This window comes from Hippoglossus hippoglossus, chromosome 10 (genome assembly GCF_009819705.1).
Source record: "Hippoglossus hippoglossus isolate fHipHip1 chromosome 10, fHipHip1.pri, whole genome shotgun sequence".
Lineage (NCBI taxonomy): Eukaryota > Metazoa > Chordata > Actinopteri > Pleuronectiformes > Pleuronectidae > Hippoglossus > Hippoglossus hippoglossus.
This window is the reverse complement of record NC_047160.1, coordinates 27,244,435-27,259,434: the sequence shown is the minus strand read 5'-3', so window position 1 is coordinate 27,259,434 and position 15,000 is coordinate 27,244,435. Positions and strand designations below refer to the sequence as shown.

Sequence of the window (15,000 nt, the reverse complement as noted above, 5' to 3'; positions counted from 1 at the left end):
CGTCAGTATCCCTCTCTCCCTCTTCTCCCTCGTCAGTATCCCTCTCTCCCTCCTCTTCCTCGTCAGTATACCTCCTCTCCCTCCTCTCCCTCGTCAGTATCCCTCTCTCCCTCTTCTCCCTCGTCAGTATCCCTCTCTCCCTCCTCTTCCTCGTCAGTATCCCTCTCTCCCTCCTCTCCCTCGTCAGTATCCCTCCTCTCCCTCCTCTTCCTCGTCAGTATACCTCCTCTCCCTCCTCTCCCTCGTCAGTATCCCTCTCTCCCTCGTCAGTATCCCTCTCTCCTCCTCTTCCTCGTCAGTATCCCTCTCTCCCTCCTCTCCCTCGTCAGTATCCCTCTCTCCCTCCTCTTCCTCGTCAGTATCCCTCTCTCCCTCCTCTTCCTCGTCAGTATCCCTCTCTCCACCCTCACCCTCGTCAGTATCCCTCTCTCCCTCCTCTTCCTCGTCAGTATCCCTCTCTCCCTCCTCTTCCTCGTCAGTATCCCTCTCTCCCTCGTCAGTATCCCTCTCTCCCTCCTCTTCCTCGTCAGTATCCCTCTCTCCCTCCTCTTCCTCGTCAGTATCCCTCTCTCCCTCCTCTCCCTCGTCAGTATCCCTCTCTCCTCCTCTCCCTCGTCAGTATCCCTCTCTCCCTCCTCTTCCTCGTCAGTATCCCTCTCTCCCTCTTCTCCCTCGTCAGTATCCCTCTCTCCCTCCTCTTCCTCGTCAGTATCCCTCTCTCCCTCCTCTTCCTCGTCAGTATCCCTCTCTCCCTCCTCTTCCTCGTCAGTATCCCTCTCTCCTCCTCTCCCTCGTCAGTATCCCTCTCTCCCTCCTCTTCCTCGTCAGTATCCCTCTCTCCTCCTCTCCCTCGTCAGTATCCCTCTCTCCCTCCTCTTCCTCGTCAGTATCCCTCTCTCCCTCCTCTTCCTCGTCAGTATCCCTCTCTCCTCCTCTCCCTCGTCAGTATCCCTCTCTCCCTCCTCTTCCTCGTCAGTATACCTCCTCTCCCTCCTCTCCCTCATCAGTATCCCTCTCTCCCTCCTCTTCCTCGTCAGTATCCCTCTCTCCCTCCTCTTCCTCGTCAGTATCCCTCTCTCCTCCTCTCCCTCGTCAGTATCCCTCTCTCCCTCCTCTTCCTCGTCAGTATCCCTCTCTCCCTCCTCTCCCTCGTCAGTATCCCTCTCTCCCTCCTCTTCCTCGTCAGTATCCCTCTCTCCCTCCTCTTCCTCGTCAGTATCCCTCTCTCCTCCTCTCCCTCGTCAGTATCCCTCTCTCCCTCCTCTTCCTCGTCAGTATCCCTCTCTCCTCCTCTCCCTCGTCAGTATCCCTCTCTCCCTCCTCTTCCTCGTCAGTATCCCTCTCTCCCTCCTCTTCCTCGTCAGTATCCCTCTCTCCCTCCTCTCCCTCGTCAGTATCCCCCTCTCCCTCCTCTTCCTCGTCAGTATCCCTCTCTTCCTCGTCAGTATCCCTCTCTCCTCCTCTCCCTCGTCAGTATCCCTCTCTCCCTCCTCTCCCTCGTCAGTATCCCTCTCTCCCTCCTCTTCCTCGTCAGTATCCCTCTCTCCTCCTCTCCCTCGTCAGTATCCCTCTCTCCCTCCTCTCCCTCGTCAGTATCCCTCTCTCCCTCCTCTCCCTCGTCAGTATCCCTCTCTCCCTCCTCTTCCTCGTCAGTATCCCTCTCTTCCTCGTCAGTATCCCTCTCTCCTCCTCTCCCTCGTCAGTATCCCTCTCTCCCTCCTCTTCCTCGTCAGTATCCCTCTCTCCTCCTCTCCCTCGTCAGTATCCCTCTCTCCTCCTCTTCCTCGTCAGTATCCCTCTCTCCTCCTCTCCCTCGTCAGTATCCCTCTCTCCTCCTCTTCCTTGTCAGTATCCCTCTCTCCCTCCTCTTCCTCGTCAGTATCCCTCTCTCCCTCCTCTTCCTCGTCAGTATCCCTCTCTCCTCCTCTTCCTTGTCAGTATCCCTCTCTCCCTCCTCTTCCTCGTCAGTATCCCTCTCTCCCTCCTCTTCCTCGTCAGTATCCCTCTCTCCTCCTCTCCCTCGTCAGTATCCCTCTCTCCTCCTCTCCCTCGTCAGTATCCCTCTCTCCCCAGGTGCAGCTGCGGGAGGAGGGGGGAGGTATTGGGGGAGGGATGGGTTGAAATTAATGAGAGGAGCCTGGAGGTATTGACTTTCCTGGGAAAACACAGCTCTCTAAAAATCAGTGGCTGAGCGCCGCAATAACTCAGCATCCATCGATCCCCTTCCTCCCCTTCCTCCCCTTCCTCCCCTTCCTCCTCTTCCTCCTCTTCCTCCCCTTCCTCCCCTTCCTCCCCTTCCTCCCCCACATGCAGCATTGATCTGTGCATCACAAGCTCCGAGGCCGACAGCGTCCACCAGTCACAGCGACCGACGAGAAACTACAGAAAAACTACAAACATACAGACCGAAAACTACAAAACTACAGAAAAACTACAGAAAAACTACAAAACTACAACAAACAACGACAAAACTACAGAAGCAGAAACCTCTATACGTTAGTGAATATGAGAACAATCAACAAACAGAAACGGAGGAAACGTGTTTCTATGGTGAACGAGTGAAATGTTGAAGAATGATGATTCTCAGGGAAACTACAGAGTAAAAGAGTGAAAGAGTGAGTTGGAGTCTCAGGAAACTACCGGCTCCGTTTCCCTCTCAGGCTTCTTATCATTCCGCTCAGGGCTTCTCGCCTTCGGCCACTTTTCCAGAGCGAAGCCTGGGGATCAAACGGTGAAGCTGCTTTAAGCTGCAGGGAGGAGGAGAGAGGGGAATCCTGGGAAACACTGGGATCTGACGGCTCGTCACTTCGCCCTCAGCTGCAACTACTCCACCGCCACACAAGTCCTGCTCTCTGATTGGCTGTCAGGCTTCCCCCACACACACAGGTGAGTGTTAACCCACAGATTTAAATAGTGCATCAGTACTGACCCTGATTCAAACAGACACTGTGTCAGAGTTCAGCTGAAAAATACATTAGAATTTATTAAACGTAGAGTTTTGATTATTAATACTGTTTTTTAAAACAACATTTTCTGTGACGTGGAAATCTTGAGTCAGTCGACCTCGATTGTTCAAATCCTCTGGAAGCTGTTCAAGGCTCCACAGAACCAAGGATCATTACCAACTTCTTAAGAGCCTCATGAAGCTCACGGCTGGGACGCCCTTCCTAAGAACCTCGAAAGAACCTCTTCAGCGCCCCCTGGGACTTTCTGAACACCCCCTGAAACCTCCTCAAGGTCCCTCAACTTCCTCAGGGGTCTTTGGAACCTGTTGGAACCTGTTGGAACCTGTTGGAACCTTGGAGGTCTATAACCTGCGACATCTCTACAGACGAGTGGAACCTAAAACCTCTGGAGGCTTTTCAGGCACCAACACAACTTCCTGAAGAACTTCAAGCACAAACATGAGCTGAACTTGATGTTCTGACGTCAGAGGACAGAAAATGTAGAAATATTCTTCACGAGTTAAATGAGTCTGGATCGAACACAGTCACTGACGTTTGTGTGAATTCCTGAAGGAAATGACATCAGTGCTTTGTCTTCTCCTCTTCAATTATCCACAGCTCGTCTGTTTAGTGTTTAAAAGCTCGGCTCATTTCACATTCATGAACACGCTGCTGGCACAACGCTCCGAAACGCACTCTGACGCATCCTCACTCCTGAAATATGGATGGAAATCAGACCGACCGGCGGCATGTGTGTGCACAACATGGCCGCCTCCCTGGCAGGAGGAGGAGGAGGAGGAGGAGGAGGAGGAGGAGAAGAAGAAGAAGAAGGAAGTTACGGTGCAGCCACCTGTCGGGGTTCAGCCTCACGATGCCTTCAGGGACACGCGCCTTTTTCGTTTCACTTTCAATCAAACTGAAGTCAGATGTTTTCACTGGATTTGTGGAACGTGTCTCCTGAAGGATTCTGGGATTTAAAGGAGCAGACGGCACGTTTTTATTTTCAACTGTTTGTTTTCAGTCTGAAACGCTGAACTCAACCAGATGTTATATTAATGTTTAATTTACATGAACATTCATATCCTGTTTTTAATCTCATTTATTCATATTTATCAGGGTCCAGGTTTTATTATTCTGTCATTTACCAGCATCGTGTTTAAACACCAGGAGAATCACGGTGAAACAGGACAGACTCGGCGATGTCTCCACACACAATATCAATGTGTCTGTTGGACACTTCGCCGGCAACCTGCAGTTTAAAAGTAAACTCAAAGGAAAGACCTCAAATAAAATGATTAGCGTAAAAAGGAAAAAGAGAATTTAAAGCAGATTCTTGTTATAATTTAATATATTTTATAATCAAGCCAGCTGTGTCTCTGAAGAGTTCACAATCTTTATTCCTCCTTTATTCCTTTTTAACTGTATTTTCATTTTAAACTCACCTTTCTTATTATTCACAATCATATTTATTTTCCTTCATAATTTGTGTTTGATTGAATTTTCTGGTCCTTCAAATAATTATTATATATATACAATAATATATATTTCAAATATTTCTTTCCTTATTTTCATTATTTACTATAAAAATGTTACTTTAAAAAAATTGGAACAACGAAGAGAAATAAAAAAACTTAAATACAGAAAAATAAAATAGTTAATATGATCATTTAATTGAATAATTTTCCCTTCGTTTCATCACCAACGTTACAGAAATGTATTTATTTACAGTATCAGTTACGTGTCATGATCTTTTATATCATGACACCAAGGAAACATAAATAATAAAAGGATGGAGAAGTTGGATTTTCTCTTTTCTCTTTTGATAAAAACCATTTTCTTCCTCAGAAGCATTCGTGCCCGGATCTTTATGAATCTTTGGAAGCTTTTGTTTGTGACGCTTTGGATTTTTCTGTTTCTTTTATAAGGTGATGATATAAAAGTGCTCAGCTTTGATATGAAGCTGACGTGGATGAAAACACTGCGTCTCTAATGGAGATAACAACTCTATTCACAACACAGCTCCACATAAAGGCCGAGCTCGCAGCTCTTGTCAGTCCTATCTGTAAACGGGATCACACAGATTAGCATTGCAAAAGGAGGCGGCGGCGGCCGGACCGTCCATTGTGACCGTCCCGGTCCCGCCGCCGGAGGAGGTGGCGTCTCTGACAAAGACGAGAGCGAGAGGAAGGAAGCGGTGATGAACTGGTGTTAAACAGAAAGCCGGAACACGCTCGCCTCTTTCAATGACATTTACTTATCGCACTAAACAGCCTTCAACCTGACCTTTCTGCTACTTTGAATGACATCTGGATATTCTGACGGAATAATCGGGGACAGTAGACGCAGTGATTTCAGAGACAGATAAGGCGCCGTCGCACAGAGCGTCTGAAGGACGAGCTGAGGAGGAAGATGTTCACTTCACAGTGAAGAACAAAACTCAACCTGGATAAAGATCTTACACTTTCCTTAAAGCTCTTCCTCAGTCTCACTGAACTAGTTCAAACCAGATGTGTCCACAGACATCAGGCTGAAGTCAAAGTGATGCACAGGAGCTGCAGAAACAAGCAAGGGACGAGGAGATGGTTTTTCTAACTTAAATGCTGCTTAAGGGGAAATTTAAAGGGAAGAATCAGGGTCTAAGACACGAGTCTGAACCTGAACATCAGGTGTGAGAGGTTCCTCAGAGCAGAAGAGGAGTTCTGGGTCTGGATCAAACTGAACCTGGTTCTGTTGGTTTGCAGAGTGACTTTTGGACCAGTCACAGGAAGTAGAGACAGAATTAAACAGAAGAAGAAGAAGAAGAAGAAGCAGAAGAAGAAGAAGCAGCTGCAGTCTTCACCTCCGACGATATAATGTTTGAACCACAACAACAGTTTTTTTTATCAATGCAATTCTGTTCAAATCTACAAATTTGATTTCAGTCCTTAAAGTTTTTAGATCCTGACATTAAATTCAAAGATTCCCTTCAGCCTCAACGACTTTTCTCCAACAGAAAACAGGAGCGTTTGTTTTCCGGAGTAAGACACAGCTTCAGTCCCCATCAGGATTCAGCTCCTCTCTCCGTCAGACGAATGGTTAATTAACGAGTCGACGTGTTGTTTTTCAGACTCACCGGTGTAGACGAAGCGGCCCGGCGCTCCTTTGCAGAACTGTTTGGACTTGTAGGAGAGCGTGACCTCCACGACCCCGGGGATGTGTCGAGGGGGAGTCTGGACCCGGATGGCGTGAGGGGTTATCAGCTGGATCATGAAACAAAAAACAAATAGATCAAATCTGAGTGAAGGAGGAGAAGCAGCTTTAGTTAATAACTCAGAATACCCTGTTCTATTTTACAGTGTTCATCAGGTCGCACTCAAACAACCGAATCGTACGTGACTCAGCAGGACCTACGAGCAGTTTGTTATAAAACACAGAAGCTCCTCGTGTGGTTTCAACAGAAATAACAACTCGTCTCACTGAATCGACGGCGACGCGTCGGCTGCTCGCATCATTTAACTCAACGTCTTAATGAGAGCAGCTGATTCAATATTTCAAAAGAGATGTGAGACCTCACAGAGGGTCACAGATGATTTATGTTATTAAACTGTCACTTGATGTTTTTAATGCTTCATGTGCTGATGTGGTATCTGTTAGAAATGTCCGATCCATTACGACGGGATCGACAGCGACTGTCTTCTCTAACTTTCACTCTGACGCTCGTCCTGGATCTGGGTCGGCGTGCAGGCTGCGTTCAGAGGGACGCTGGGCCTTGGAGTCCGTCTGCTCTCCAGCAGCCGGCGCTGATCAAAGTGAGGAGCGTGTGATGGGAAGCGAGCGGCGTGCGGAGGTGTCTCCTTCCCTCCTTCCCCCGCCAGGTGTTCTGCTCTTCTGGACCTGCTTCAATATTTCATGCTGCACCGTATGTGCAGCTCCTCCTGCAGCGCCACTCGCTCTCAATCTACATATTTTTGGGGACATGCACAAGTGCTACAGATACAGGTGTGTGTGTGTGTGTGTGTGTGTGTGTGTGTGTGTGTGTGTGTGTGTGTGTGTGTGTGTGTGTGTGTGTGTGACTGTGGTGATGAATGTGTGTGTAGATAAAGGAGAACACTGTGTGTGCAGCTGCTTCCAGGCTGCAGACTCTGTATCAGCTGAACTCAGCCAGAAGCTCTGATCACTTATTGATTATTGATTTGATCTGATCAGTCGTCATTAAGGGAGTTTAAGGTGTTTGGGAGAAAGTGTGAACAGTTAAATAACAAGGTCATAACCTCATTGTTCTCTCCAAACTAGACTGAATTCATTATTATATTTAATAACTGAGTCATGTTTGAGTCACTTATGAAGCTAAGATATTAGAAATGTATCTTCATTGTGATGATCTCTTCTTCTGAAAAGGATGAAACTAATAATAATCTGCAGCTGAACTCAAAGTTCACTCATGTTAATATCTTTGCTCTATTATTTCTGTTATTTATAGGAGGTTTACACTTATATGTTTAAAATATTGTAGTATTTAAAGTTCATTCATTCTGTAGCAGCATTTTAAATGTTGTAGCTGAGGTGGAACTGGGTTCATTTAGAACAATATCACAAAGGGAAAATGGAAATCTTCCAAGGAGCTGTGAGAAGAACGTTTGAGTGTTGACTTGAGTTGGATGAACCCTCGCTCACCTCGCTCCACACCAGCATGGTGCCGAAGACGACCTGCAGGCCGTCGAAGAAGTTGTCCCCGATGAGGATGACGGTGGCGCCGCCTGTCGTCCAGCCCTCGCTCGGACTGATGGCTTTGATGCAGGGCGTGGCTGCTTCGGAAACAACAGTTACATGTAAATGTTAAAGTAGCAGTTTTGTTCGATTGAGGTTCATTAACAGTTTAGATTCACTGAGATTAAACTTTGATTTAACAGTTTCTGTTTGTTCAGTTGAAGAGATTTTAAATGTTCTGGTTAAAGGTTTAAATTGAACATAAACACTGGTTTAGGTTTAAGCATCGTATTTTTATTCTTGTTGAATGAATGAAAACGTTCCTCTTTATTCAGAACTGATCACAGGACGGTTCTGATTCTGATGAGGAAAAGTGAAACTCGTGTTTCCCTGAAGACTTTGACCAAACTGTGAAAGCTTGAAAAACAGGGACAGAGCATCTTTAACAAAACAGCAGCTATTCATTGAAGTGACCTGTTTTTAAATCCACAGAGATCTTTCAGTCACATTCGGCTCCACGGAGCAGATCCAGCAGCAGCAGGTTCATCCACCACTCACACACACTCAATGATTGGTTTTTCCTGAGATCAATGAGGGCTCCACATAAACAGCGTCTCCGAGACGACTAGACTGTCAGACAGAGTCGGACGAGCAGATGGTCTCAGAGGAGACGAGGCTCCGCAGGTTTACAGCCTTTTCCCGGAGAGGGACTTGTTTTATCGTAGAGATGATTTGATTCCAGTCAGAGCTCCGAGTTTCCTCTTGTTTACTCTGAGAGCTGAAATTCACCGCTCAGTTCATATCGTGTCACTATTAGCAAAGTTAGCAGCTCATGGAAAAGTCCGTGTGGAGAGTTGTGTGAGCAGATTACACACGGTTATGAATCGTGGTTTCACTTTGGTCATTTAAAGGTTTTTCACTGAGCTCCAGATGCTTTCCACAGTTTGACTGAAGCTGGTTTCGTGGGTGGAGCCGAATAATCAAACTAAGAGGAGGAAACAAAAGGTGCATTCGTGAGGAACTATTTTCAGCAGCGGATGAATCCACATCTGGTGCTGTAGTGACTTCAATGAACTACAGTGTGTGTGTGTGTGTGTGTGTGTGTGTGTGTGTGTGTGTGTGTGTGTGTGTGTGTGAAACCAAAGGGATATGTAAAGTGGAGGTTGAACTTTTCTTCAGATGCACTTTGTGAAAGTCGCTCAGAGTCTCGATGAAAAGACTCCGAGCTGCAGAGTCGAGGCTGCTCCCGCTCCGAGGCGGCGATTGTCATCTCACTATTAATTTTCTCCTTTTGTCACAGCAGCAAACAAACAGTCCGGAGGGTGTGTGTGTGTGTGTGTGTGTGTGTGTGTGGGGGGGGGGGGGGGGGGGGGGGGGGGGGGACTTTCCAATCACATGAATAGAGCACAAAGACGAGGAGCAGGCGGTGGAAAGTTTTATCTGGGAGACGGGGGGGTTCAGGGTCTGTGACAAAGGCGGGAGCAGATGTTGGGGCTTTTTATCGCCTCTGAAAACATCCCAGCCTGCAGGAGATGAAAGGCCCCGGGCCCCCCCCTCCCCGGGCCCCTCCCCGGGCCCCCCGACCCGGCCCCCCCGACCCGGCCCCCCGACACGGGGCCGTCTGCTAACAACGGGCCCCTGGCCCCTGCAGGACACCGCTCTGCCTCTGCCTCTGAGCACAGCGACTCGGCACATGAATGTTTCAGAGCTTCTCCCAAAGAGCCAGGTGAGAAGCAGGTGAGTGACAGATCAGTGCCAGGGAGCGCTGGTTCCATCCCCCTGGACGAGCCACACAGGTGGGGTTTGCCACACAGGACAGGAGGTCAGCTGACGCTGCTCCTTCCCTGTGATAAACACCACCCATCTGCTTCTGCAAGTAGGTTAAACCAAACGAGACCGTTACATCAGCACCTCCTGGAGGAGCCGGGAAACTTTCAAACAAGTGGAGAGTCGGCAGAGGTTGTCATCAGGGAGGAGGAGGTGAGAGGGAGGAGGAGGAGGAGAGAGAGAGGAGAGAGGGAGGGAGAGAGAGAGGAGGAGGAGAGAGAGAGGAGAGAGGGAGAGGGAGGAGGAGGAGAGAGGGAGGAGAGAGGGAGGGAGAGAGAGAGGAGAGAGGGAGAGAGAGAGAGAGGAGGAGGAGAGAGAGAGGAGAGAGGGAGAGAGAGAGGAGGAGGACAGAGGGAGGAGGAGGAGAGAGGGAGGAGAGAGGGAGGGAGAGAGGAGGAGGACAGAGGGAGGAGGAGGAGAGAGGGAGGAGAGAGGGAGGGAGAGAGAGGGAGGACAGAGGGAGGAGGAGGAGAGAGAGAGGAGGAGGAGAGAGGGAGGAGAGAGGGAGGGAGAGAGAGAGGGAGGGAGAGAGAGAGGAGGAGGAGAGAGAGAGGAGGAGGAGAGAGTGAGACAGAGAGGGAGGGAGAGAGGAGGAGGACAGAGGGAGGAGGAGGAGAGAGAGAGGAGGAGGACAGAGGGAGGGAGAGAGAGGGAGGGAGAGAGAGAGGAGGAGGAGAGAGAGAGGAGGAGGAGGAAGGGAGAGAGGAGGAGGACAGAGGGAGGAGGAGGAGAGAGGGAGGAGGAGGAGAGAGGGAGGAGAGAGGGAGGAGGAGAGAGAGAGGAGGAGGAGAGAGAGAGGAGGAGGAGAGGGAGGAGGAGGAGAGAGAGAGGAGGAGGAGAGAGAGAGGAGGAGGAGGAGAGACAGAGGAGGAGGAGAGAGAGAGAGAGAGAGAGACAGAGGAGGAGGAGGAGAGACAGAGGAGGAGGAGGAGAGACAGAGGAGGAGGAGGAGAGACAGAGGAGGAGGAGGAGAGACAGAGGAGGAGGAGAGACGTAGGACACAACAGAGTTTAAATCTAACTGGTGGCAAATAGTTTGAGGGCTTGTTTTACTCTTTTGAACGTCCCAGACGGGTGGAGAGTGTCTGGAAGTTCAAACTTTTTGTCTTAGTTGGATGACCTGATACGATCAGCCCCCCCCACCTGGGGTTCAAAGTAGGTTAAAAGGATCCAGGAAACAACTCAAACTTTAGATCAAGTGGAGAGAAACATGAGAAACAAACTGTGAGGGTTTGTTTTGTGCGACTGAACGTCCCAGATGGATCCGAAAGGGAAAGTCAGTGTTATCCAAAGGACTCGTGTGGTAAGCCCCACCCGTCTGGTGTTCCACGTAGCTTAAAACAAGTGAAGCAGTTAAAGCTCCTGAGTCAATGGAAACTCAACAGCTTCATGAATCAGAGGCTGGTTGATATGTTTGGTTTAACTTTCTGGAAGTGCCAGGCGGGTGGAGTCTATCAAACAGGAAGACACAACAGACACAATTCAAGTTCGAGTGAATGGAGATTTTCTAAAGCATTTATTTCCTAAACTCCACCCGCCTGGTGTTTCAAGAAGCACAAAACAAAGACTTTGAGTAAGAGAGGTTGAGGTGATCGAGGAAAGAAACTGGAACTTATCTTATTTAGGATACTGTGGGTTTGTTTTACTCTGCTGCAGGTGCCAGACGGGTGGGGCTGTCCACACAGGACATCACAGTGAAGAGTTTGATAATATGTGAGAACTCTCCTGGCGTGGTTAAGCTCCACCCTCCTGGTGCTCCAAGTAGACCGAATCAAGTGAGATCCTTACATCACTGCTCCTGGAAGCGCCGCAGCGAAGCGGAGGGTTTTTATTGGAGCAGAGACGGAGCAGTGTGGTATTAAAGTTTACAGCTTCAGAGGAAATGTTACTGCGGAGCTGCAGCTCTCAGAGTCGAGTTTCAGCGTGTGAAGTTTATTTGGTCACACGGACGCAGGAATAACGGAGCGTTTGTTCGCCGCACCTCCGCATGGTGAAGGACGTCCTGGCAACACGGAGGAAGGAGACGCTGCAGCTGCGTCTGTCTCAGTCTGTAAAGGACACGTTTCTGTTTCTTTCTTCTGTGACGTTAAATAAAATGAGATATTCAACATGTAACTGAGTCAGATGAAGCTTTGTGTCTAAATGTCACGAGGTTCCTAAAGGGTCGTTCCCCCCCGTGTCCTCAGAGACCAGTGTGGCTCCACTGAAAAACAGATGCATTATGGGAGATGTAGGATCCCGTGTTTCAGGAGACAGTGTTTGGACGTTGGGTCGTCATGACGGCGTCTGAATCACGGTGTCTTACCTTCAGAAGGGTCCAGGCGGCGGGCGCGGCGGCCATGTTTGGAGTTGTTGTGGACGAACATGTTGTCTGACACGGATAACACGTGACCGTCCACGTTGATCGTGGTGGAAACCACCACCTGTACACAAACACGTCAGGGTCAGTACAGAAGCTTTACATGTGTGTGTGTGTGTGTGTGTGTGTGTGTGTGTGTGTGTGTGTGTGTCTGTGTGTGTCGCACCTGAAATCTCCTCATGTCTCGAGGATTCCCTGCGTTTTTCAAACAGTTCTGGTTGCACTTGAGGAAGAACTTCAGGAAGAATCTGGAACAGAAACAGACGCAGCAGGTGAGAGTCAGGTGACGTCAGATCCTGGTTCAGACTCGTTTCACATCAGGGGAAGTTTTTATATCAAACACGTCAGGAAAGTGTTTTCAAACAATCAGCAGCAGAAACGTTCAGAAAATGATAAAACATCATAAACATATACAAATTACACTTCAGGTAAAGTGTTTATTTGTTAACAACTAAACAACAGTGACGTCTTCAAACTGTTTTTAGGATTTAATCATTGAGTAATCTGATTACAGCAACGTGTCCTGTAATCTGATTACAGCTTCATAGTGTGTTTGTAAACGCAGCCGGAGACAGAGAGTTAATGTGTCATGAATAATAAACTGATATTATTGATATATTATTGACGGTTCATTGTAGCAGAGGTTGAATGTCGGTACCTGAACATGAGATAAACATGTTCCGCTCACAGCGTGTGACGTCTCATGGTGATGAAATTATCATTCAGTGCCGGCGTCTTGATAAAGACACTCGACACTTCCTGTAGACTTATGGCGTCTCATTAGGAGCCGTCTTTTGATTTTCCTGCTGCACGTCACGGCTCTCGCTCGCCGCTCGCCGCTCGCCGCTCGCTCTCTGATTTACGAGGTTTTTTACTGCAGCAGAGGAGTATTGATTGGGAACAGATATCAATGAGGATGGGCAGTAATAACCCGCAGCTTTGGAGAGGGAGTGTGGGGGGGTCTGAATGGATTGCCGCCTTAATGCATTTCCCAGTGTCGTGTAATCTGTGCACATCCATCTCTCGGACCATAAGCCCCCCCCCTCCCGTTCTGATGGAGCGCTTCCTTTTTAATTGCCACATTATCACAATAATAATCCGAGCAGTTAACAAGCGGCAAGGTCGCAGACAGACATGTCACATTAACCAGGGGATAACCTCCCGCCTCCTTATTCAGCCGCCTCAGCAAGGCATGCTGGGAAAGCACCAGGGCATCGATCTCCACCTCAATAAGACAGAAACTGCTTCTTTAAAAACACACGCTTCACTCGGGATTGTTCTTTTCTTTTCTCCAAGAAACTCAGCGTAAAGAGCCGTTTGTTACATGACACAGTGAAGGATTTGACGAAGGGACTTAAAGAGATAATTAATGGATTGAGATCAAGTTTCTTTTTTCATTTTGAAGGTGTAAAAATCCCACTTGAATCCACTTAGGGTCAAAATGAAAAGATTAATTAATGAGCTATAAAATCTAAAGGGGTTTTTAATTAATCATTTTCATAATTTAAGAGTTTAAAAGGTGTAAAAACTTCATAGATTTTCACCTTCAAAATGAATCAAGGTCTTTTAACAGATAAATGAAAAGCTGGTTTTTATTTTATTTATCAAAAAGAAAACTTCTGGTTTGTCTGGTTTCTTTCCTTTATTGAGCAATTCACTTCATTTTAAGGGAATAAATACATTAATAACCCAAACACGCAAGATAGTGTTTTAATACTTTGATTTAAGGTTCATTTAAGTCATATGTTCTTTACTCCTGTGAGAGAAGAGTTCACTCAGATATTTTGAGACATATTTTATTTTACTGCCTTTAAAAACATTTTATTTCTGATGTTTCAGTGTCAGAAACATCAAATATATGCATGGACACATTCAACTGGTTTTTATCTTTTAGCTGAAATGACCCTTTAAAGAGACACTGAGCAGAGGGTGTGTGTGTGTGTGTGTGTGTGTGTGTGTGTGTGTGTGTGTGTGTGTGTGTGTGTGTGTGTGTGTGTGTGTGTGTGTCTGTGTGTGTGTGTATCGACTGAAAGCTGATCTGCTGCTCTGGAGGCTCTAATGCCCTTTATGGCAGTGAACAGAATAATGTGAAGCTCCATTCAGATGATACCGACTCCTTCAGAGAGCTGATATGGATCAATACAGGTCGTATGAAAACACAGCTGGAGACAGAGACTCACACACACAGACTCACACACACAGAGACTCACACACACAGACTCACACACACAGAGACTCACACACACAGAGACTCACACACACAGACTCACACACACAGAGAGACTCTCACACACAGAGACTCACACACACACAGAGACTCACACACACACAGAGACTCACACACACACAGAGACTCACACACACAGAGACTCACACACACACAGAGACTCACACACACACAGAGACTCACACACACACAGAGACTCACACACACACAGAGACTCACACACACACAGAGACTCTCACACACACAGAGACTCACACACACACAGAGACTCACACACACAGAGACTCACACACACAGAGAGACTCACACACACAGAGACTCACACACACAGAGACTCACACACACAGAGACTCACACACAGAGACTCACACACACACAGAGACTCACACACACACAGAGACTCACACACACACAGAGACTCACACACACACACAGAGACTCACACACACAGAGAGACTCACACACACAGAGACTCACACACACAGAGACTCACACACACAGAGAGACTCACACACACAGAGACTCACACACACAGAGACTCACACACACACAGAGACTCACACACACAGAGACTCACACACAGAGACTCACACACACAGAGAGACTCACACACACACAGAGACTCACACACACACAGAGACTCACACACACACAGAGACTCACTCACACACAGAGACTCACACACACACAGAGACTCACTCACACACACACAGAGACTCACACACACACACAGAGACTCACACACACACAGAGACTCACTCACACACACACAGAGACTCACACACACACAGAGACTCACACACACACAAACTCACACACACACAGAGACTCACACACACAGAGAGACTCACACACACACACACAGAGACTCACACACACAGAGAGACTCACTCACACACACACACACACACACACACACACACACACACACACACACACACACACACACACAGAGAG

At 47.9% G+C, this 15,000-nt stretch overlaps 1 protein-coding gene across 2 annotated transcripts in view; it reads right to left on the bottom strand.

The window, feature by feature from the left end:
- The window catches only part of LOC117769187 (transcription factor COE1-like), a 97,503-nt gene that overhangs the window by 11,606 nt on the left and 70,897 nt on the right, over nucleotides 1-15,000 (bottom strand). Inside the window, exons 7-10 of one of the 2 annotated variants that reach the window (XM_034597918.1) lie at nucleotides 11,983-12,064; nucleotides 11,763-11,880; nucleotides 7,599-7,729; nucleotides 6,058-6,184 (exon numbers count right to left, since the gene is read on the bottom strand). In XM_034597918.1, coding sequence (XP_034453809.1) covers nucleotides 6,058-6,184; nucleotides 7,599-7,729; nucleotides 11,763-11,880; nucleotides 11,983-12,064 — 458 coding nt within the window. Of the gene's footprint in view, nucleotides 1-6,057; nucleotides 6,185-7,598; nucleotides 7,733-11,762; nucleotides 11,881-11,982; nucleotides 12,065-15,000 lie in introns of both variants that reach the window. The other variant, XM_034597917.1, reaches the window with a different exon arrangement.